This window comes from Chiloscyllium plagiosum, unplaced genomic scaffold (assembly GCF_037043375.1).
Source record: "Chiloscyllium plagiosum isolate Xiang-an unplaced genomic scaffold, Cpla_swu_hap1 HiC_scaffold_2, whole genome shotgun sequence".
Lineage (NCBI taxonomy): Eukaryota > Metazoa > Chordata > Chondrichthyes > Orectolobiformes > Hemiscylliidae > Chiloscyllium > Chiloscyllium plagiosum.
The window spans coordinates 83,802,221-83,825,136 of NW_028270140.1; the positions used below are offsets into that span (position 1 = coordinate 83,802,221).

Sequence of the window (22,916 nt, forward strand, 5' to 3'; positions counted from 1 at the left end):
ATCTTCCAAGTACCCCATCCTATTCCACCTGTATTTCTCTATTTGTATTAAATTGCTGGACAATGTTAATGCCTATAGTCGTGACCTGATGTATTGTGCATTTTTGGTACAAAGTTAGAAAAACTTGTAATGCTTTATTCCAAACAAATTAGTAAAAGTATGGTTTATTTTGTTTGAAAGCAAAACAGCAAAATAAACAGATATAGATGGCAAACTGACTCGATAACAGTTTATACACTTTCTGTATAAATGTCAAATTATTTAACAGTTTGTGTTTTCAACGTGTTTAGAATACAAGAAAAACTACAAATGTCAGTAATTTTTCAAAAGGCATTTCAAACTGAGATAAACATAGTCAGAGACAACAGTAAACACTGTCATAGTAGATCTCATATTTAGTAGCACAGGGATGGTCTCAAGTTTTAATAGCATAGAATGGCCTTAGGGCAATGGGTCAACAGTGCTGGAGCTTGACAGTTCTCAAGTAGGAAAATCTCCTGTGCTCACCCTCTTATGGTCATATTCCACCAAGGATAATAATTGAAGCCAACCTTTTTACACTTTAATAAGTATTTATTTACAGATTATAAGCAAGCCCCTTCTAGTCCAAACAACCGCAGTTTAAATCAGTATCTATTTATAGGTGTCCAACTCAAACCTCAGCTAACATCCACCATCTGCCTCTCCTTAAATAGTTTAAAAGCACAATCAAACTTTAGAAAGTAATGAAACACAAGGGCACTCAATGGAGGATTTCACTTCTGCTCTAGAGGTTATAACTCAATTTTATTACAATTATGCAGCTTTTCCTCAAGGCTTTTTCCTTGACACTACAAACTTGACAAAAAAAAACTGAAACACATCAAGAGCTTTCACCTCACTGAAGAGACTACAAGCCAGTCCTAGTCTTAAATTTGGCTCTGAAAAATCAGCTCACAGTTTAAAAGCTGTGACAAATTACACAACAGCAGCTGAGACAATCCCCAACATTCCAAATCAAAAAAATTCGAATTAAAACCCACAACATTCTTTAAAAACCAATTCAACCTGTCTCGCAAAGTTAACAGATCTTTTCAAAACTTTCAGTAGCGTGATCCATATCAGCAGTAAGAGCTAGTCTGTTCTTTGTCCAGCCAAGTCCTTTCTATATGCTAAGTTTTGTTGGAATCTCTCATATATTGCCTACAAACAAATAAAAGACCATCACACAGGGATAAAAGCTCTGCCACTGAAGCAAGGGGTAATAGTGGAGGGAGTGTAATTTATAAGCAGAGGTAAATATAAACTACCAGACTCTTTCTCTAGGAAGCCCAACTATTTATTTGCACACAAACTTCTCTTTAGTAAAAACAGTTCATTAATTACACCAACTAGGGCTTCTCCTCCCCCCTCTCCCACCCCAGTGTTTCAGAAGCTGAGGGGTGACCTTATAAAGGTTTATAAAATCAAGAGGGGCATGGGTAGGATGAACAGTCAAGGTCTTTTCCCAGGGGTAGTGGCAGTCCAAAACTAGAGCGCAAACGTTTGAGGTGAAAGACTTAAAAGGGACCCAAGGAGCAACCTTTTCAGGCAGAGGATGGGTGTATAGAACAAGTTGACAGAGGTGGTGGTGGAGACAGGTACAATTACAACATTTAAAAGGCATTTGGATCAATATATGAATAGTACGGGTTTAGAAGAATTTGGACCAAATGTTGGTGGTTTCTTTGGCCTATTTTTTTTAAAGAGCAATTGTAAAGATAGAGGTGCTGAAAAGTCTCGGCATTAACAGTTCATCATTGGAAGGGGAGTGGCCAGTTCTCCCAGTACAGAGTTTTTCTAGTTTGTAACAGTCACAAGATGAGTGTCCAGGGGAGTTGCAAGTTTCAGTAGAGAACTTGTGACTTTCTTCTGAGATCTCTCTCTCTATGTTGCTCGCGTCTGCCTATAAGAATGCGTGTTTGAATTTACCTATTTATCAAGGGATGTCTTTATGGGATGTTACCATATTGGAACAGTTCATTAGTAATAGTTACTGTATCAAGTCAATTAAGTTTTCCAATAGTTACCCTAACTTCCATTTTCTTTTGTTGGTGTTTCAAGTGTAGTGTTTAAATAAATTGTTATGTTTAAAGCTGAATAGTTAGACCAGTTACATCCCACCTGGAAAATCCACTTCACGTCTGTCTTTAAAATAAGAAAATATTAGGGTCTAGGCTACCTTTTTAAAATATTTGGGGGGTTGGGGGCAAGGTCTGGTCTGGTCCAAAACACTGGCAAATGGGATGAGATTAATTTAAGATATCTAGTTGGCATGGGCAAGTTGGACTGAAGGGTCTGTTTCTATGCTGTACAACTCTATGACTCTACCTTTCAAACTGTGTTCTATGCATAGTGTGGTTTGTTCTTAAGTGTAAAAAAACTTCTTAGTGTCAAAGAAAATCTGCAGCCTGTGTGCCTGTTTCAGTGAATGACCACAACGTCAAATTAAAATAAAAATCCATCAAGCAAGATTTCTTTCTGGGATCTAACTCGTCCACTCAATCACAGAACTGTTACAGTGCAAAAGGAGGCCATTCAGCCCATTATGCAAGCACCAGCTCCTCAAATGAGGCCCATTACCTAGGTGCCAATCTCGAACTTTCTCCTACAACTTTGCACATTAATTGGATAAATATCATCTGGTATTTCCTTGGACAGTTCAATTCAACCTGCCTCCAACACACTTCCAAGCATTGGATTTTTTTTTTCTCGTTTTTTTTCCTCAGCAGAGTCAGTGCCCTTAACTGAGGGGACTCAGTCTCCTTTTTTTCTCTTTACCCCACACTACCGCCTAAGTGCAATCGTGCTTATATTTTCTCCAGCACCCATGTGTGTGTGCAGGTGCGAGACACAGTGAAAGACAACATGTGGACAAATCTTTATTCAGTTTCCACCACTAGGAAGAAAGGAAACACCCGGGTGGCCAGTGACAAGCAGTGCTCTTCACATCAAAGGACAATGCTGCATGATCAAAAGGTGAAGGGGAGGACAGGGGTTAAATTAAAATAGAGTTGGAGGGGCAATTCGACACTCCACTCCCTGAACAGATTGATGGTGTTGGACGACACCACGTGGCATTGGATTCTATAAGCATTCCATAATCTAACTGCCAATTTGAAAACAAATTTCCTTAAAACACATTTGCTCCCTTTACTAATCATTAAATCTGTGTCCCTTGATTCATGATCCCTTCAAAAATGGGAACGGTTTCTTCCTTTCTACTCTATCCTGTCCCCAATATGATTCTGAAAACCTCTATTAGGTCTCCTCTTAGCCTTCATCTCTATAACAGCAGTCCCAACTTTTTCAATCTATCCTCTCAACTGGTTTCAGCAATGAGAAATTTAACTCTTGAGGTTCGCATCTGCACTCTTTCCAGTACATTCATATCAAGTTACATTGAACATTTAGAAAACTCTGGTTAGGTCTCAACTATAATACTATGTCCACTTCTGCAACCACGTGAGGAACATGGTTCCAAGCTCAGATAAATTACTTGCTGAAAGTGTGTTGCTGGAAAAGCGCAGCAGGTCAGGCAGCATCCAGGGAACAGGAGAATCGACGTTTCGGGCATAAGCCCTTCTTCAGAAACTTCGATTCTCCTGTTCCCTGGATGCTGCCTGACCTGCTGCGCTTTTCCAGCAACACATTTTCAGCTCTGATTTCCAGCATCTGCAGACCTCACTTTCTCCTCACAGATAAATTACTTACCTTGCAATCTAAATCCATTTTTATTCTAAAGCTGCATTGTGTAACAGAATCCATAGAGAAACTTCACTTTATAGAAATATGATGTCGATATTAGAATACCTTTATGCTAAGACTTTCAAATTACAAGCTATTTGACTTGTTTCACATTAGTATCAATGATTTCAAGATGGCATTTGGGGAAGCTTGGTGTGGTATTGTTATAAATCAGTAGCATGTTTAAAAATGTAATCAAAGCATTACTTCCTGGTCAAAGTACACAAAGTGTACTGATCTAAATGAAAAAATGAACAAGTAATAACATTTTTTAAAAATGTACCCTTAAAATATACCATTTCACACTTGTATGATAGATCAGCATCTAAAGTATGGCATGCAAACTTTACTAGTTTTACACTGAATGTTACTGTGGTGCTTTATTGCTGTTTGTGTTTTGCTGGTGTCTAGGAATGAGATGTTGAGATGTTAAAGGGTTAATTTATTCTGCTGACATCTAAGAAATTGGATGTCTGGTGGGGGGGGGGGGGTTTCTGTCTTGCAGGTAGGATGTAACAACGTAGTCGCACACTGTTTCTGGAAATAATCTAATCACTTTATATTGTTTTTGGGTGACTACGGGGGATTGGCAGGGGGTTGTGTCTTGTGTGCATGACTGACTGCGATGTATAACCCTGTCTAAAGGGAGGATGGTTCCATTGTTCAGGGAGCTTTGCTTGACACGCTCCACAGGCATCGCAAAGCTTGTTAAGTGATCCTCCAAAAGCTGTTACTTGCTGAAATAAATCATGGCTGTTCACAGAGGTTACATCTGCAGTTACATCAAGCTTGTAAGAATTTCAAGAAGGGAACCTAACAGGGTCATGTTAATTTTCAATCGTTATCTCTGACTCTATGTCTATATTAGGGTCACAGTGGAAAATAGTTGAGGAAAGAATAGTGCTCAAGGTACTTCCATCCCCATTTTATCTGATGTTAAGAATTCCACTGTATCGACACTCACTGGATTACTGTCAAGATGTCGCATTCACTGGATCATCTGATCTTTGCAACACCAACCATTTTTTATTTTGTTCCACTTTGGCTGAAGGGAGGGACTGTTTCTCCATCGTTCGTTTTCAAGGTAGAGACGGAATACAACAAGAACACTCAAGAAGGTCTACCAATTAGAACCAAAGGCCAATCCATCTCAGAAACCTTAGTACAAGTTCCAATTTAAATGCTAATACTGATCCTGGGACCTCAAATGAATCAAAATTTTAATACAATCTCTTAAAAGTCCGTAACAATTTGATAGAATTGCGCTGTGCATTTTGAAATCTATTAATCATGAAGGCATTTAACGGATTATCCAACAACTTTTCTTAAAAAAAGTGATCCTCCATCATTGTCCAACTGCTAGGCACCCAGCTCACAAATTCTGATCTTACTTCTGGTAGAAAATGACAATGCCAACTTTGTTCCTTTTTGGCGTAACTCCTGTCCAGTGTCAGGCTGATGTCACATACCTGCAATTTTATGGAGAGAATTTATGTTGTATTCTAAACTTTAAAGATAAAAGCTGCATATGGACAACTTACCATGATTCAAGGTGGCCAATGAAGGCCAAGTGAGCTTCTATGATTTCTGCACAAAAAAATTAACTACTGCTTAATTATGCTTCTGGAAAGTTACTTTATAAAAAAAAAGAGACGATTATGATGGAGCGATTCTTTTCAAAAGTGAAGAATCCATCTTTACTTTTGAAAATTCATTGATGGGATGTGGGTATCACTGGCTGAGCCAGCATTTCTTGCCCATTCCCAATGCCCAGATGGTAGTTAAGAATCAATTGTATTGACATGGATTTGGAGTCACATGTAGGCCAGACCAGGTAACAATGGCAGATTCTCTTCCCTAAAGGACATGAGTGAACCAGATGTGTTTTTCTTGTCAAGAGGCAATGGTCCGATGGTCATCATTGGACTCTTATTTCCAGATTATTATTCAATTCAAATTCTACCATCTGCCATGGCAGGATTCAAACCCAGGTCCTCAGGACATTACCTGGGTTTTTGGATTAATAGTCTTCCAATAATACAATTATGCTATTGCCCATCTCTAAGTTAGTATCTGTGTCGCTAATGAGTGAGCGTACTTCGTCATTTCTCATGAATTAAAATGACCCAAAAGCCTGCTTTACGCTTATGATTGGAAGTTTCAACACCAAAAGAGTGGTAAAACACACTTTCAGAAACCACCCAATTCTCCTTTCCATCTAAAACTTCCAGGTTTCTGTAAAAAAAAAAACTCTATTCAAAAATTTTCTGAATCAGTGAAACACTTGGATGGTGGTCTCATTAATACAGAGTGCATAGAATAAAAGGTAAATGCTTGTGTAAATACTTTCAGATCCTATGCTCAAATCACAATTGCTATATTCTGACTTGGAGTACTTGCTCACACAATAGTTATTCAGAAGACCATAAACTCACCAGATACCTTGTATAGCTAAGTCAAAGACCATGTATGCCAGTTAGCACAGCCTCATTACATTCTCTCAGATTTGGCTCACCAATTCTGAAAACAAGTGACTGTCATAATATGTCAGGGGTCTCATTTTTCATGGCAACTGGAAATCATCTGATATTTACTTATAAATGGGTACCATACTAACTAGCATTGTAAATTATTATTTTCCCTCAGGTATTTCCCCCCCTTTTCAACATTCTAATCACCACTTACACCTGGAAAAAAAAACTCAGCCTTACTATGAATGCTTGACCATTCCCTTAATTCATGCCTAATTTTCTTACAAGTACACCTCTTATCAGATTTCTGTTGTCACACTAAAATGGCCCTGAGTGTCTCAAATTACATGAGATTTTACTCTGACTGTGGTGTAAGACAATAAGACATAGGAGTGGAAGTAAGGCCATTTGGCCCATCGAGTCCACTCCACAATTTAATCATGGCTGATGGGCATTTCAACTCCATTTACCCGCACTCTCCCCATAGCCCTTAATTCCTTGCGAGATCAAGAATTTAAATTTCTTCAAGCAGAGATTGATAATTTCCCAGCCTCCACTATGCTGAGTGGCAATGAATTCCACAGGCTCACCACTCTCTGGCTGAAGAAATGTCTCATTTCCATTTAAATTGACCCCATCTAATTCCAAGGCTCTGCTCACCTAACGGAAACAACTTCCCAATGTTCACCCTTCCTAAGCCATGCATTATCTTGTAAGTTTCTACTAGATCTCCCCTCAACCTTCTAAACTCTAATGAATATAATCCCAGGATCCTCAGCCGTTCATCATATGTTATGCCTACAATTCCGTGGATCATCCGTGTGAAATTCTGCTGGACACGCTCCAGTGCCAGAATGTCGTTCCTGAGATGTAGAGCCAAAAATTGGACACAGAATTCTAAATGGGGCCTAACTCGAGCTTTATAAAGTCTCAGGAGCACATCTGTGCTTTTATATTCCAACCCTCTTGACATAAATGACAACATTACATTCGCTTTCTTAATCACGGACTCAACTTGCAAGTTAACCTTTCAAGAATCCTGGACTAGCACTCCCAGATCCCTTCGTACTTTGGCTTTATGAATTTTCTCTCCGTTTAGAAAATAGTCCTTGCCTTATTCTTCATGTTGAATTTCGTCAGCCATTTCCAGACAACTCTCCTAAACTGCCTAAATCTTTCTGCAGCCTCCCCACCTCCTCAGTACTACCTGCCTGTCTGCCTAACTTTGTATCATTGGCAAACTTTGCCAGAATGCCCCCAGTCCCTTCATCCAGATCATTAATATACAAAGTGAACAACTGAACCCTGCAGGTTTGTCACAGCTGCCATTCCGAAAAAGAACCTCTTATCCCAATTCTCTGCCTTCTGTCAGACAGCTAATCCTCAATCCATGCCAGTAACTCACCTCATGTAGTATTCATCCTTGCTCAATTTTCTATGACCTTTGCCACACTCAATTATAATGTCATCCTCTAAAACCTTTCTCTGTTGACCGACGCATTGTCACTACCACTTCTTGGCTCTAACACACCAATTAACACGTAGCCAGAGTTTCTCCAGCAAAACCTTCTCTTCAATTCTGAACCAGAGTCGCGAAAGACCTAATCTTGGTCCACTCCCTTTTCCTCATCACACATTGCCCCTTTGTGACATCAGAAGACATGGAGCCAGCTTTAAAAAGTACACAGAACACAGCTCCTGCCTGCTCACTCTACTCCACCATTGCTACTACATACTCAAGATGACTTATCTGATATCCAGTCTTGGATGAACCAAATATTTTCCTCAGGATAAATGTTATCAAATTATCAGCCAAAGTCACAACGTCAAGAGAGAGATTTGTCCATTAATTCCATTCCTTTCCTTAGCAACCTGATTCAAATTCAAGTTGAACCAGGCAAGTCCATAATTTTGACATCCTATTGAAATCCCAATTCATAATTTGATCCCACATTCTCCACAATGCGTAGATAAGCTACTTCCACAGCGTCATGTGCCTTCACATCTTGACCTATCTCCTGATAAAATAAAAGTCAAGTCATTCGTTTGTCAATAAAGATTTAACTACTCCAGTGGCTTCCAGGCCAGCTCTTCAAAGTCATCCTTCAAACCCACACCTGAAATTTATGATTGTCCTATCCCTCACTTATCCCTGTGAGGTACTTCACCAAGTACGATATCAAAATACATAGGTGCTATATAAATTCAAGCTGTTGGTGAGTTTAAAAGTGTAGTACAGAATGCAAAGATAACTTTGACCAAGAAGATAATTATGTTAGATTGTATCAGTATTTGGCTAATTTATCATCACTGTCAAATGTCCATATTATGGAGTAACCTAAGAAGTGATTCTCAGAACTTTCTCCCTCTATAGGTTTATTGATACTTTTAGTCTAAGTCCTTCAGTTATAACATACCTTTCATTACCACTAATTTGCAAAAACACGATTGATGAAGTGAGGACACTGCTTCTAAAACACAAAGTTTTAAAGCGTGTATTGGTTATAATGCGAATTGTCCCCATTACTCTAAATGGTGCTATTACATGATTTTCTTATACCACAAATTATAGTAGAACTGACTGTCCCCTGAATATACCTAAAACATGACCCTGAATTGTACACAGGAAATCCTTCCTTGGGCTATAAGCTTTGCTCAGAAGTAAAAGTGCGAAGATAGCAAAGTTATTGAAGAAACTTTACCAAAAATTAATTCAGCAAAGGTGACACAGAATTAGGTTAATACCAACTATACCCAGTACTGCAGCACCCAGTCATTAATTCACTTGTATCCACCTAAATTGCATGCTTTGAATGGAGTCAACAAACTTTGCAACCATCACATTAAAAAAAAATGAAAGAAGACTGGTTAACTGATTAAACAAATGTTGGGAAACAATTCTGATGTTACCGGCAAATAAGTTTCTGTAGCAATCTACTAATGGTATAAGTAAGTCGGTATGCTGAAAAATTAGGCAAAGAAGAAAAGGTAAGAGATCAGAAACTTGGTGGGACAGACAAATCATAAACAAAAATATTTGAAGGAGATATCTGACTAATAGTCATGTGTTAAAATCTTCCATTTGTTTCCTAACGAGAATGTAAATTCCTTTGCAATGGGGCGACTTGTAGAAAATTCCTTGAAATACATAACAGGTCTCTCAGCATCTGCAAAGAGAAGAAACAGAATAAATGTTTTAAAATATTGTGTTCTTTCTCCTTACAGATGTTGACAAATCTGTTCATTGCACTGTATGTACTTTTATTTCTGATTTTCAGTATCTTAGTCTATTGTTATTTTAACTGTTATATAATTGGTAAAAATACTAAATAAAAGGTTGCAAGCCTGAAAAACTCTGCCAAGAAATAAAGCTTCAGCTACATGAAAGTATAGGAAGTCTCAAGATTAAGGGACCTTTGCAGGTTCAATTTATAAGTGTTTAGTTGAGATGAACAAGTTCAGCACATTATCTCCATGTGCTAGATCAGATGACTAAAAGCTTGGTCAAGATGAGATTTGGGAGTCCCCTAAAAGAAAAATCAGCAGAGATGGGTGGAGAAGTTCAGAGATTTGAGCAGCAGCAGGTAATTCTAGAGCTAAGTATCTGAACATACACGTATAATGAGTAAAATCATAGATTCTCAAGAGGCCAGAATTGGAGACGCACAGATTTCAGATATTTGTTGGACTGAAGGAGGTAACAGGGAGAGGTGAAAAGTGGGGATGAAAACTGTTAAAACGAACTGCTGAGTCAAAGCCAATATAAGTGTGTATAGGGATAGTGAATGAAGAAGTCTCAGAGTGATGTGATATGTGGACAGTAAAGTTTTGGACATTCTCATGTTTATATAGAATGGAAGATGGAAGGCCAGAATGAAAGCAACAAAGGCAAAGGTAAGAGCTTTAGCAGATTTGAGCAATGTTAGAGAGGTTCAGGTTTTGGTGACGATGGAGTAGATCCAGTAGAGGGCTCGATCAGCAATCCAATCACCCTCAAATATTTACTATCATCAAGTCTAGTGCAAAGTGGCAGCAGTGGGTATCATCTACTTCATGACTGCAGCCATTCACCAATGCCACCTTCAGAGCACAGTTCAAACCCATGACTTCTACCAGCTAGTGAGCTACAAACACATGGGATCACCACCTGCAAGTTCATCTCCAACCCACATACCATTTTATCAGAGAAATATATCGCCACTGCAACATGGTCACAGCATTAAAAATCCCAGAATGCCTTAACAGCACTTTATGTGTATGTAGACCAGTTCAGCATTGAGACTCGCCACCATATTCACAGCAGTTATGGATGAGTAATGCTCACACCCACAAAATAAAGAAAAATCATTTTCCACTCAGTTATTTATCTTAATAGAGATATGTCAACTGACATTTAATAACAACTGGATCAAAAATGCAAGATTTTATCAGATGAATGACATTCACACAATGTTTAAATTGGGTGGAGTATAAGAAAGACTGCCATGAGGCTTCTTAATATGACTTTCTACTCCAAACTAAACTAAAACGTCCAAAACATTTGAATGGAGTTCAATTCAGCTCATCCTTAGAAAAATAAATTTCAATTTTGTAGAAGTAGAAGAGATGAAAGCATTCTTTCACTCTTTTTCTCACATATGTGGGGAATTGAAAGTACAGGGCTCAGTCTGAGTACTTTGGAAAATCTTTTCTGCAAGTTTAATGGCTAAGCATCTGCGTGGTGAGATGGTACCACTCTTCTCCCGTAGTCAGACAAGACAGAATCAAATTGTGATCCACGGCTTGGAACACAAAAATTATGGTCAAGGTAGCACTGCTCTGTCAGAGGTGTCATCTTTCAGATGAGACATTAAACCCAGGAGCCACCTTCCCACTTAGGTGTGCACAAAGATGCCAAAGCATTACTTTGAAGAACAGCAAAGAAGTTTTATCTGATACGTTGGTCAATATCGAGTGTTCAATTAGCTTCAGTGAAACAACTTATCTGACTATGTTCACCATTGCTGTTTGTGCATCTTTGATGTATGGGAACTAGCTGCGACAGCACAGTAATTACTAAACTTCAGAAATACTTCAGTGGCTGTAAATGCCACCAGATGTTCTGAGGTTCCATAGGAAGCTCTTAAATGCCTATCTTTCCCTCATTGTACTCAGAGAATTGAACATTTTTGAAATTCTCTTGCCCCAAAGGCTCACAAATTCTGACCCATAAGACCGAGATCACCAGTCACGAAAGGAATAAAGGGGTATAGGAATAGGGTGGGAAAGTGGAGTTGATGTAGTTTGGTTCTGGTTATATTCGATATCCAAGCCAACTGACCTAGAACTACACCTATTTATATTCTTAAGTACACAAAATGGAAGGAAAGTGAAAATATTTTATTTAACCAAAGGAAGTCAGGTGGTTTTCAATTTCCAGATTTGTAGGTATTTGTTCAACACAAAAAGAGACCAAAGTAAATATGTAGTTCATGGATTCTGTGGGTAACAGTCCAAAATACTGAGGATATTAAGAATTTTAAATAAAATCAAAAAATGGAAACAGTAAGCAGATCTGGTGATAGGTGAGGAAGAGAAAAGCAATTACTGATCCATTTCAGTGACCTTTTGTGTGAACTAAAAGTAAAATTTAGAAATTAACACATTTTTTAAAAAACTTCGGTCAGAGTGAAGTACTAAGGCGGACTCTCCTCCATATATGCTGCATGGGCAAAGTATTTTCCGTACTTTCTATTTGCATTGGCAATATAAAATGCCAACCCACTGTATCTACAGCGAAGCACGTTTTCATATGGGCCTGAGGAACCGCTGGCCCCTGCGTTTCCGATGCAAAGTGATAATGCAAACATCCAGAAGCGCCGCCAACGACAATCCGGGTTTGTGGGAAGTCCCGAGACAACTCTTATTTTCAAACTGCAAAGATAGATCTGTAAAATAGTCAAACCTCCCACCCCACCCAACAGGGGAGTGGACAAAAAATATCCATAGACAGTCAAGAGTTTACCGCTAATTATACAGCATCGCGGCGTCTTCACCCACCTCATTGTTGACATTCACCGGCGCTACTTCTGCTGCTGCCGCCGATGCCATGTTGCACGACGACGTGAAATGGAACACGGCGAGGAGCTGGTGGAAGGAAATGGAACGCGGCCCGGAGCTCGTGAAAGGAAATGGAACGCGGTCCGGAGCTCGTGGAGCAGCGCGGAAGGTGGCCCGGAGCTACTCTGCAAATCATTTGCGTTCCGGTCCCAATACGCATGCGGACGGCAATCCGGCAGGTTCAATACATGTATTGCATTTCGTATGAATCCAGTACTGTCAAAATAATCAACTTTATGGTGCGAGATGAAGCCTTTAATAAGAACAAAAGATGACAGAGTTTTAAAATATTTTAATTTTTAATCACATAACTAATGGATAACAGAAACAAAACCCGAAATCAGAAACAAAAACAGAAATTGGTGGAAAAGCTCAGCAGGTCTGGCAGCATCTGTGCAGAGAAGTCAGAGTTAACATTTTAGGTCGAGTGACCCTGCATTGGAACGAGAAAATATAAATGTTGTTACTTATTTTGTTACACGTCTTCACGATTTCTCTAGCCTGCTTGTAGAAAAACAAATCATTTAAGTTATTCGGGGAGTCGTGCAGTGCACCAAACGTAGCTGGAAGACACCCTTGAAGAACTTAAAGTGAGGTACTTCAACTTTTACAGCAAAGTTGCAACACCGATACTTAGTTTGCAGATAGCACTCCTCGGAATTACCATGTTCAATTCCACAATACAGAGTGAATTAGAAAGAAATCCATCTAGCCATTTGACTATGAGGATGAAGTTTAAAATTATTAACTGCAGTTGTAGTTCAGTGCCCGACCATTACATTTCAAAAGATGTTCTAGTTTTATACATGCTTCAATTGGACAGCATGCGTGAAACATGCACGCATACTTACAAACATACGTAAGGAGCAAGAGTAGAGCATCCAGCCTGTCAAGTCTGCTGCCATTCAATAAGATCATGGTTGAACTGATTGTAATCTCACATACGCTCTCTGACTGACTCCTGATGACCTTTCACCGCTTAACAAGAATCTATCTACCACAGAAAATGACCGAATTGTTCTGGTATTGAAGGCCATTTTGCCCATTGTGCCTGCACCAATTCTGATTCAAGCCACTCTCCTGCCCTTTCCCCATACACTTGCACACCATTACTATCTAAATAATCATGCAATACTCTCTTGAATGCCATGATTGAACCTGCCTCCACTACATTTCCAAAAACTGCATTCGGTATCCCAGCTACTTGCTGAGTGAAAAAGATGTTTCTCACACCGCCCTTGCATCATTTGCACATCACTTTAAATCTATGCCTTTTTTTTCCTTAATGAGCAGGAACAGCTTCTCCCTAGCTACTCTGTCAGCTCAGAAATAATTTTGAAAACTCAAAGAAGAATGTTCCCAACTTCTTTAATCTATCTTCATAACAGAAGTTTTCATCCCCAGGACCATTCTTCTAAATCAATTTTATGCTACTTTCAATGGATTTACATCTTTCCTGTGATGTGGCACTCACAACTGTACACAATACTCCAATTGAGATCTAACAAGTGTCTTGTACAAGTTCAACATCAGCTCTCTACTCTTGTATTCTATGATCCTATTAATAAAGATGAGGTCACTTTATGCTTTATTAACTGCTGACTCCAGCAGTCCTGCCACCTTCAGTGATCAGTGCACAGATGCACCTCAGTCCCTCTGGTCCTGTACCCCTTTAGAATTATATTCCCTATTTTGTATTGCCTTTCAATGTTCTTCTGACCATATTACACTTTTCCACTTTGACTCTCACCTGCCACCTATCTACCCACTCCAGCAACTTGTCAATATCTTTTTGGAGTTTCATATTGTAAGATTACTGTCATTTGCAAATTTTGAAATTGTCCCCTGCACACCAAGATCCAGAACATTAATCTCAATTAGGAAAAACAAAGATCTCAATACTGGACCCTTTAATACAAAAAATATTCAAGGATTGCTTCAGGAAAAAGTGGTTCAAAGGAATAAGACCCTCTGAAAGAAGAAGAATTACCTAATCTCTGTTGTAGATGGGTGACCCCTAATTTTTAAACAATGTCTAGAATCCCCCATAAGGGAGCTCTCCACATCCACCTGTCAGAGCCCCACAGGATTTTTATGTTTCAATCAAGTTGCATCGTATTCTTCTAAACCATAATAGGTACAGACCTAGCCCATCCAAACTTTCCAAAAATGACAATCTGTCCGTTCCAGGTATTAATCCAGTAAAATTGCTGTGAGCTGCCTCCAGCATAATTACCCACAGATCTACTTATCTCAGAAGTTCTGCAATCTCTCACCATTTAGGTAAAATGTTTCATTTATATTGTTCGTGACAAAATGCATAATTTCACATTTTCCCACATTTTACTCCGTTACCTCTTTATCATTCACTTAATCTGTCACTATCTTTTTGTAACCCGCTTCGATTCCTTTGCACAATTTATTTTCCTCCTTTTTGTGTTGTCAACAGGTTCTGCAACTATACTTTCCATCTCTTCATCCAAGTAATTCATATGAATTGTAAACAGTGTTGTTCCCAACACAGATCCAATAGCAAACCAGTCGTTACATCATTCCCAACCTGAATAAAAATCCATTTGCATCTAATGCAGTGATTGTAATGAGATCAGCCAGGTGGACCTCATAGAATGTCACTTCCCTGATTGAGGCTGTTAATCTGGTCCAAACAGGGTACCCTGGCTGACAAATACAAACAGGAGGGAACGAACTCTAGTGAAGTCCTAGGATGCCCTGCCTCCACTTCATTGTTGTACATTTCCAATGGTTTTTACTCGCCTTTTTGTATTTATTAATAAAAAGGGAACTTTAATGTGATGAGATTTGCTATAAAATAAACTGATTTGTGGGGGAAAAATGGACAGGTGAAGCCTATGCCTGGCCAAACTGGCCATAAACAGGTCCAGGCAGCGGGCCGTGGAGGGGGTCATTAGGGCCGATTGCCTGCCCCTCTTCTGCGGTTATGTCAGAGCCCGGGTGTCCTTGGAGAAGGAGTACACGGTGTTCACTAACACCCTTGAGATTTTCAGGGAAAGGTGGGCACCGCAGGGAGTGGAGTGTATTATTTCCCAGTCCAACTCTATTTTGATTTAATCCCTGCCCTCTCCCTTCACTCTTTGATCTGCAGCATTGCCCTCTGAGAAGGGCACTGCTTGTCACTGGCCACTCAGGTGTTTCCTCTTTTCCTGGTGGTTGAATATAAATAAAGATTTACACACTTGTTGTTTTTCACTGTGTCTGACACCTGTACACACACGACATGGGTGCTAAAAGAAAAATAAAAGAAAAAAAGAAAAAAACAAATAGGAGGAGCAGAGGAGAACCGTGAATAAGCTGGATCATTGTCAAGTATTATGTGTAACTAAATGGTGACTGGATATCGGCCTGTGTGGAGTCATTGCACCTGATGTCTGCCAATTAATAGAACCAGTTCTGAAGACAAGATCAAGTGTCACTTAGGTGGGAATGGATTAATCAGGTGCAGTCAACATAGTTTTGTTAAGAAACGTTTGAAATTTATTAACTTAAGTAAATTTTGTGAGGGTGTAACAAAGAGGACTGTTGAGGGTTGTGCAGTACATGTTGTCTACATAGATTTTAACAAGGTTATTGGTAGGTTTGTACTTGGCAATCTGTTGGAAACGTAAAATCCCATAGGATTCATGGGAGTGCAGTGAGTTGCATATAAAACTGGCTCAGAGATAGGAAACATAAGGTAATGATCAATGGATGTATTTGTAAATGGAAAATGGTTTCTGTGCCATTCCACAAGGCTCAGTGATTTGGTTGAGTGGATGGAATAGTGCCAAATGTAATTAAAACAAGAGACGTGTGAGATAATGCATTTGGGGAGGAGAAACAAAGCAAGGGAATACACAAAGAGGGATGCAACTGCTGGAATTGTATAAAACACTAGTTAGGCCACAGCTGATTCTTTGTGCACAGTTCTGGTTGCCACATTACAGGATGGAAATTTATAAGAATGCTCTCCGATGTTTAAAATTGAGGCAATGAGGAAAGAGGCTTGGGTTGTTTTCCTTCGAACAAAAGAGGCTTTGACTTAGTTAAAGTGTGCTATATTATGACGCGTCTAGGTGGGGGAGACAGGAAAGACCTGTTTCCCCTAACAGTGAGGTCAATGAACAGGGGACATGGATTTCAGGTGATTGATAGAAAGATTAGAGAGGACATGAGGAAAAGCATTGTCACCCAGAGGGTGTTTGCAATTCACTTGATGGTGGAGGCAGAAGCCCTCACCTAGTTTAAAAGGCACGAGGATCTGCACCTTCTGTAACCTGCAGGGCTATGGATCTGGTTCTAAATAGTAGGATAAGAATGGAGAGTTTTGTTTTCTGGCCTGTGCAGACACGATACGCTGAATGGTTTCTTTCTACACTGTAATTTTTCCATGGTTTGATTTTGTTATGGTTAATAGAGGTGTTCAAAATCACCGAGTTCTGATAAGAATAAATAAGGAGAATTTGTTTATAGTGGCAGGAGGGTCAGAAACCACAGGATACAAATTTAAGGAAGTTGCCAAAAGAACTAGTGGTGAGATGAGATTATTTTAAGCGTTCAGTAGATATGATCTGGAGTGCCCTGTTTGAACGGTGGTGGAAGTCGATTCAGTAATAACTTTCAAAAAGAAGTTGAAGAAGAAGAAAATTGTTGTGCTATGGGGAAAGGCCAGAGGAAGGAGACTGATTAGGCCAAGGACAGAGATTAGTGTAAAAGCACGGTGGAGAATTAAGATGACAGATAAGCAGAAGCTCAGATTCACACTTACACACTGAATGAAGGCCTTCTGCACATCTTCAATTGTTCTCCAGAATGTAGAGCAGATTGCATTGTGAGCATCAAATACAATATATTAAGTTTGAGTATTTATGAATAAATACTGGGCCTCTTGCTGAGATATTTGTATCATTGATAGTAACAGGTGAGGTGGCAGAAGACTGGAGGTTGGCTAACGTGGTGCCACTGTTTAAATAGGGTGGTAAGGACAAGTCAGGGAACTACAGACCAGTGAGCCTGAAGTCAGTGGTGGGCAAGTTGTTGGAAGGAATCCTGAGGGACAGAATGTACATGTATTTGGAAAGGCAAAGACTGATTAGGGATAGTCAACATGGCTTTGTGCAGGGGAAATCATGTCTCACAAACTTGATTGAGTTTTTTGAAGAAGTAAGAAAGAGGATTAATGAGGGCAGAGCTGTAGATGTGATGTATATGGACTCCAGCAAGGCATTTGACAAGGTTCCCCATGGGAGACTGATTAGCAAGGTTAGATCTCATGGAATACAGGGAGAACTAGCCATATGGATACAGAACTGGCCCAAAGGTAGATGACAGAGGGTGGTGGTAGAGGGTTGCTTTTCAGACTGGAGGTGTGTAACCAGTGGAGTGCCACAAGGATCAGTTTTGGGTCCTCTACTTTTTGTCATTTATATAAATGATTTGGATGCGAGCATAAGAGGTACAGTTAGTAAGTTTGCAGATGACACCAAATTGGAGGTGTAGTGGACAGCGAAGAGGGTTACCTCAGATTAGAACAGGATCTGGACCAGATGGGCCAAAGGGCTGAGAAGTGGCAGATGGAGTTTAATTCAGATAAATGTGAGGTGCTACATTTTGGGAAAGCAAATCTTAGCAGGACTTATACACTTAATGGTAAGGTCCTAGGGAGTGTTGCTGAACAAAGAAACCTTGGAGTACAGGTTCATAGTTCCTTGAAAGTGGAGTCGCAGGTAGATAGGATAGTGAAGAAGGTGTTTGGTATGCTTTCTTTTATTGGTCAGAGTATTGAGTACAAGAGTTGGGAGGTCATGTTGCGGCTGTACAGGACATTGATTAGGCCACTGTTGGAATATTGCATGCAATTCAAGTCTCCTTCCTATCAGAAAGACGTTGTGAAACTTGAAAGGGTTCAGAAAAGATTTACAAGATTGATGCCAGGGTTGGACGATTTGAGCTATGGGGAGAGGCTGAACAGGCCTGGGGCTGTTTTCCCTGGAGCATCAGAGGCTGAGGAGTGACCTTATGAAGGTTTTCAAAATTATGAGGGGCATGGATAGGGTAAATAGACAAAGTCTTTTCCCTAGGGTCGGGGAGTCCAGAACTAGGGGACATAGGTTTAGAGTGAGATGGGAAAGATATAAAAAAAGACCTACAGGGCAACATTTTCACACAGAGTGGCCAGAGGAAGTGGTGGAGGCATTTGGATGGGTATATGAATAGGAAGGGTTTGGAGGGATATGGGCCAGGTGCTGGCAGGTGGGACTAGATTGGGTTGGGATATCTGGTCGGCATGGACGGGTTGGACCGAAGGGTCAGTTTCCATGCTGTCCATCTCTATGACTCTACGACTCTACTCTCTCACTGTGTTCTATACATTCTTGCTCTCCTTCAATTTCTCCCACTCTGTCTTCCACTGCTTCTGACACACGCTGTTTCCGCCTCGCTGTCTTCTATGGCCTAACCCTCTCACGTGTACACACACACTCTCTCTTTTACTGCCGCACATACATTCTCTCTTGCCTTCCCTCAAACTCTTTCTGTCTCTCTCTCTCTCTCTCTCTCTCCATGTTATTACTCCAGTGACTTGGATAAGAATCCTTCCAGAAACCAGGAGAAACAATGTTGGACAAGCCTTGAATATTGCATTGTTAGTATTCCTAACAACATGGTAAAGACATTAGTGTTCTTTTAGTGCTTTGAACACTGTCTTTTTTTTCTTACAATTATCATATCCAAACAAGAGAGAAACTGTCAGGGGTAGAAGGTTATACTTACAAACTTTATTCTCTTTAGTATGATTAGTTTATTTAAAACATCCTCTTTTATACTTTAAATACACTGAGTTAATTACTCATCTTTGCATTCAATTCATATCTATCTGTTTTCTTCCCCTGATTCAATGACTCTCTCAGGAGTTATGTAACCTTTTCTAGTGCAATTTGATGATGAATATGAGGAATGAAAGGGGTATCATGTGAAGGCATTTACTCATTTGATAAACTTTGCTATGGAATGAAATTCACAAGGTTTATTATTTCAGGATTTAATGTGTCTGCAGATATGAATGATCATGAAGGGACCTAGTGAAATATTGCTGCTGTGTTGCAACAAATTAGCACTTTCCATCTTCCTGGGGCAGAGGAGTGCTAAAGAAGTCGAAGAGGCATGATTGCTGTTATCGTAGTGTTGACAATTAATTGGGAGTTCACTTGAGGACTCAGACTTTTGGAAGATGTACATTATATTGTGTAATTCTTGTAAATAAACACCAAGGTGTGCAAATTTTGGTTAAAATTTATAGAATGTCCACAGTGTGGACGTAGAAGCAGGAATTCGGTCATTCAGCCCCTCGAGTCTTCTCTACCAATCAATCATGGCTGATGAGTTTCTCAATGCCACTTTGCCAATTTCTCTCCATAACCCTTGATCCCCTTCATGCTCAAGAACCTGTCTATCTCAGTCTTAAGTACACTCAATGACCTGGCCTCCACAGTCTTCTGTGGCAGTGAATTCTATACATTCACCACTGTCTGGCTGAAGAAGTTTCTCCTTATCTCCGTTCTAAAAGGTCTTCCCTTTACTATAAGGCTGTGCCCATGGGTTCTAGTCTGTCCTACCAATGGAAACATCTTCCCAACATCTACTCTGTTCAGGTTATTCAATATTCTGTAAGTTTCAATTAAGTTTCCACACCCCCCACCATCCTTCTAAACTCCAGTGAGTATGGACTCAGAGTCCTCAAACGTTCCTCAAACATTAAACTTTTCATTCCTAGGACCATTCTCGTGAACCTCCTCTGAACACGCTCCAGGGCCAGTATATCTTTCCTGAGAAATGGGGCCCAAGACTGCTCACAATACTCCAAAGGTCTGACCAGAGCCTTATAGAACCTCAGAAGTACATCTCTGCTTTTGTATTCAAGTCCTCTCAAATTAAATGACATAATTGCATTTGCCTTACTGACTCAACCTGCAAGTTTACCTGGAGAGAATCCTGGACTAGAATTCCCAAGTCTCTTTGTACTTCAAGCTTCTGAATTTTCTCCTTGCTTAGAAAGTAGTCCATACCTCTATTCTTCCTACTAAAGTGCATGACCTCACTTTCCCACATTGTACTCCATCTGCCATTTCTTTGCTCACTCTCCTAACCTGTCCAAATCCTTCTGCAACCTCCCCACCTCCACCATGCTACCTGTCCCTCTACTTATCTTTGTATTGTCTGTAAACTTAGCCAGAATGCCCAGTTCCTTCACCAAGTTCGTTTATATATGAAGTGAAAAGTTGTGATCCCAACACTGAGCTTTGCAGGACACCACCTGTCATTGGCTGCCATCCTGAGAAGGACCCTTTTATCCCCATCTCTCCTATCTGCCAACTTCTCATATCTTCTAGAAACAATAACTTTATTTGTGCTCTGTCAAACAGTAAGTAAAATAAATGTAAGGTTAAGGTGCCAGGTAGGTCCTAGGGTAGGACAAAAGCATCAGATTCAAGGGAACGCTTGTAAGTTCCTCTCCAAGACATTCACCATCCTGACGTGGAAGTATACCACAGTGTGGCTGGATCGAAATCTTGAAACTCCCTCCCCATTGGCATTTGGTGTCTACCTACACCAAATAGACTCCAGCGGTTCAAATAAACAGTTCATTACAAGCTTCTCAAGGGCAATTAGGGACAATCAATAAGTGCTGACTCAACAAATAAAGCCCTTGAATGAATAATAAATAAGAAGTCACATGATCACTCTCTTATGTAAATGCAGAAAATGCCACAGTTGCCCTTTTACTTTCATCCATCTCATTGCCAAGGTTCCAGAGACTTTTCCCAGACTGCAATTTACACTGTGCCGCTTCCAATTTAATATATAATATTTGCTGTTCATATCACAGATTTCTCTGTAATGGACAGGCCAAATGCAGACTGAGTAATTAATGTGTAGAACATCTGATTAATTCAAAGTTCCTGCTCATATTTGACACAAGGAAATGAAATTTTCTGGCCTGCTGGTGATGAACTGGGAGTGGAGAAGGCTGGCAGAATAGCTGGGGAAGTATTGGGAGGAGAGCTCTTCCCAATGCCATGCTGTATTTCCAGCTTGGCTGTCCACTGAGAACTTAAGGCCAATTAAGGGACATTTTCACCTTCTCAGGTATTTTGCTTGTGTTGGGAGAGTGTGACACTGAATGGAACTTGCTGGCCTTCTGGTGTGTTCCAGGGTGTTTCCAGAGGGTTACGGTGATGCTTCTTGGCTTCCATTGCTGGCTTCATCATCTGCTGCCAGAAGTTAACAACCCCTCTCCCATAATCACAAGGGCATGCCTGTCTGGCTTCAGCATCCCCCAATCACACTTATCTGCCCTTTGAAGGTGAGTTGATATTGAATTAGGAGCAATTAGGAGTTACAGCCACAGCAATAGCCACCACTAGTGGTGTTATGGTGTCACTGCTAAAACTCTGAGCCATCTGCCAGCTCTTGAGGGCCTTAATCAGATGGTGATTAATATGCCATTCTGGGTCCTGCCCCCATTTGAGGAATCAACTCCCGTTTTCAAGCCCACACGTAAGATGTCATCATCGGCCACAAAACTGAGAGTAGGAGCTCTTGGATTAGATTTAGCACAATCTGGAATTCCACAGCCAAATACTTGTGCTGGTTGAGCAGGCCTTTAGGAATTGTCAGGCCTCTGACTTTCTCATTTAGAATGGCAAATAACATAGAATAAATGACAGTAATTGAGACACAATACAAAATTATTCTATTGTAAATTAAATGGACCTGATTAACTGCTATACATTAAGTTGAATAATAAACATTAAGTTGCATGCTTAAGATGAGGCAAACTAATGAGCTACAAATAATAAAACCGATGAGATAAAAATATTGACATTTAAACAGTGCCATTGCAGAACATAACTGATGAATAATCTCACAAATAAAGCCGGTACTGAGTATATACTGTGCAAAGTGGCTAGTGAGATGGAATGCTACAATAAATGTGAGCTAAGAAATAAACAGATGCAACAAACAAATATATAAAATTACTGGATAAAAGCTTAATGATGTGAAATCCAGTTCATTAAGTTGTTATTTTGTCTTTACTGATGTTGACAGAGCTTATCATACTGGCACACGTCTGTGCATATGGCCCAGCAGCTATGTGACTTTCTAATCATTTATGTTTATGGATGAAAGAGCGTGGTGTGAGTATGCCCTAATTTTCTGTACAAGCTCCCTGGGGGTGTAAACTCTGTGTGAAGAAGATGGAATTTATTGCATGCATGGCATTGATACAATGTGGAAGGAATTATTAAGTAAGTAGAAGAAATGTAACAGCCGTCCTTTTACCTTCTTCATTCTCCAAGATGATAAATGTTCCTTCCAGCTAAAACATGATTTGCAGATACTTCTTTAAATTGAGAATAATGTAGTATTCTCTATAGAGGGAAGACCAAGGCAGAGAGAGTGACCACTTTGTGGAACTCCTCTCCCTGACTTCAAAGTAAGCCCAAGCATCCAGTCGCTTTCTTATTCTTCATTTGCTTCAATTATGACCTTTCTGTCTTTGGGGCA

At 39.9% G+C, this 22,916-nt stretch overlaps 1 protein-coding gene across 1 annotated transcript in view; it reads right to left on the reverse strand.

Moving 5' to 3' along the window:
* The window catches only part of srfbp1 (serum response factor binding protein 1), a 214,218-nt gene extending 201,673 nt beyond the window's left edge, over positions 1–12,545 (reverse strand). Inside the window, exon 1 of the mRNA XM_043711594.2 lies at positions 12,276–12,545. Coding sequence (XP_043567529.2) covers positions 12,276–12,326 — 51 coding nt within the window. The 5' untranslated portion in view covers positions 12,327–12,545. The remainder of the gene's footprint in view (positions 1–12,275) is intronic.
* Between the last annotated feature and the right edge of the window lie 10,371 nt (positions 12,546–22,916).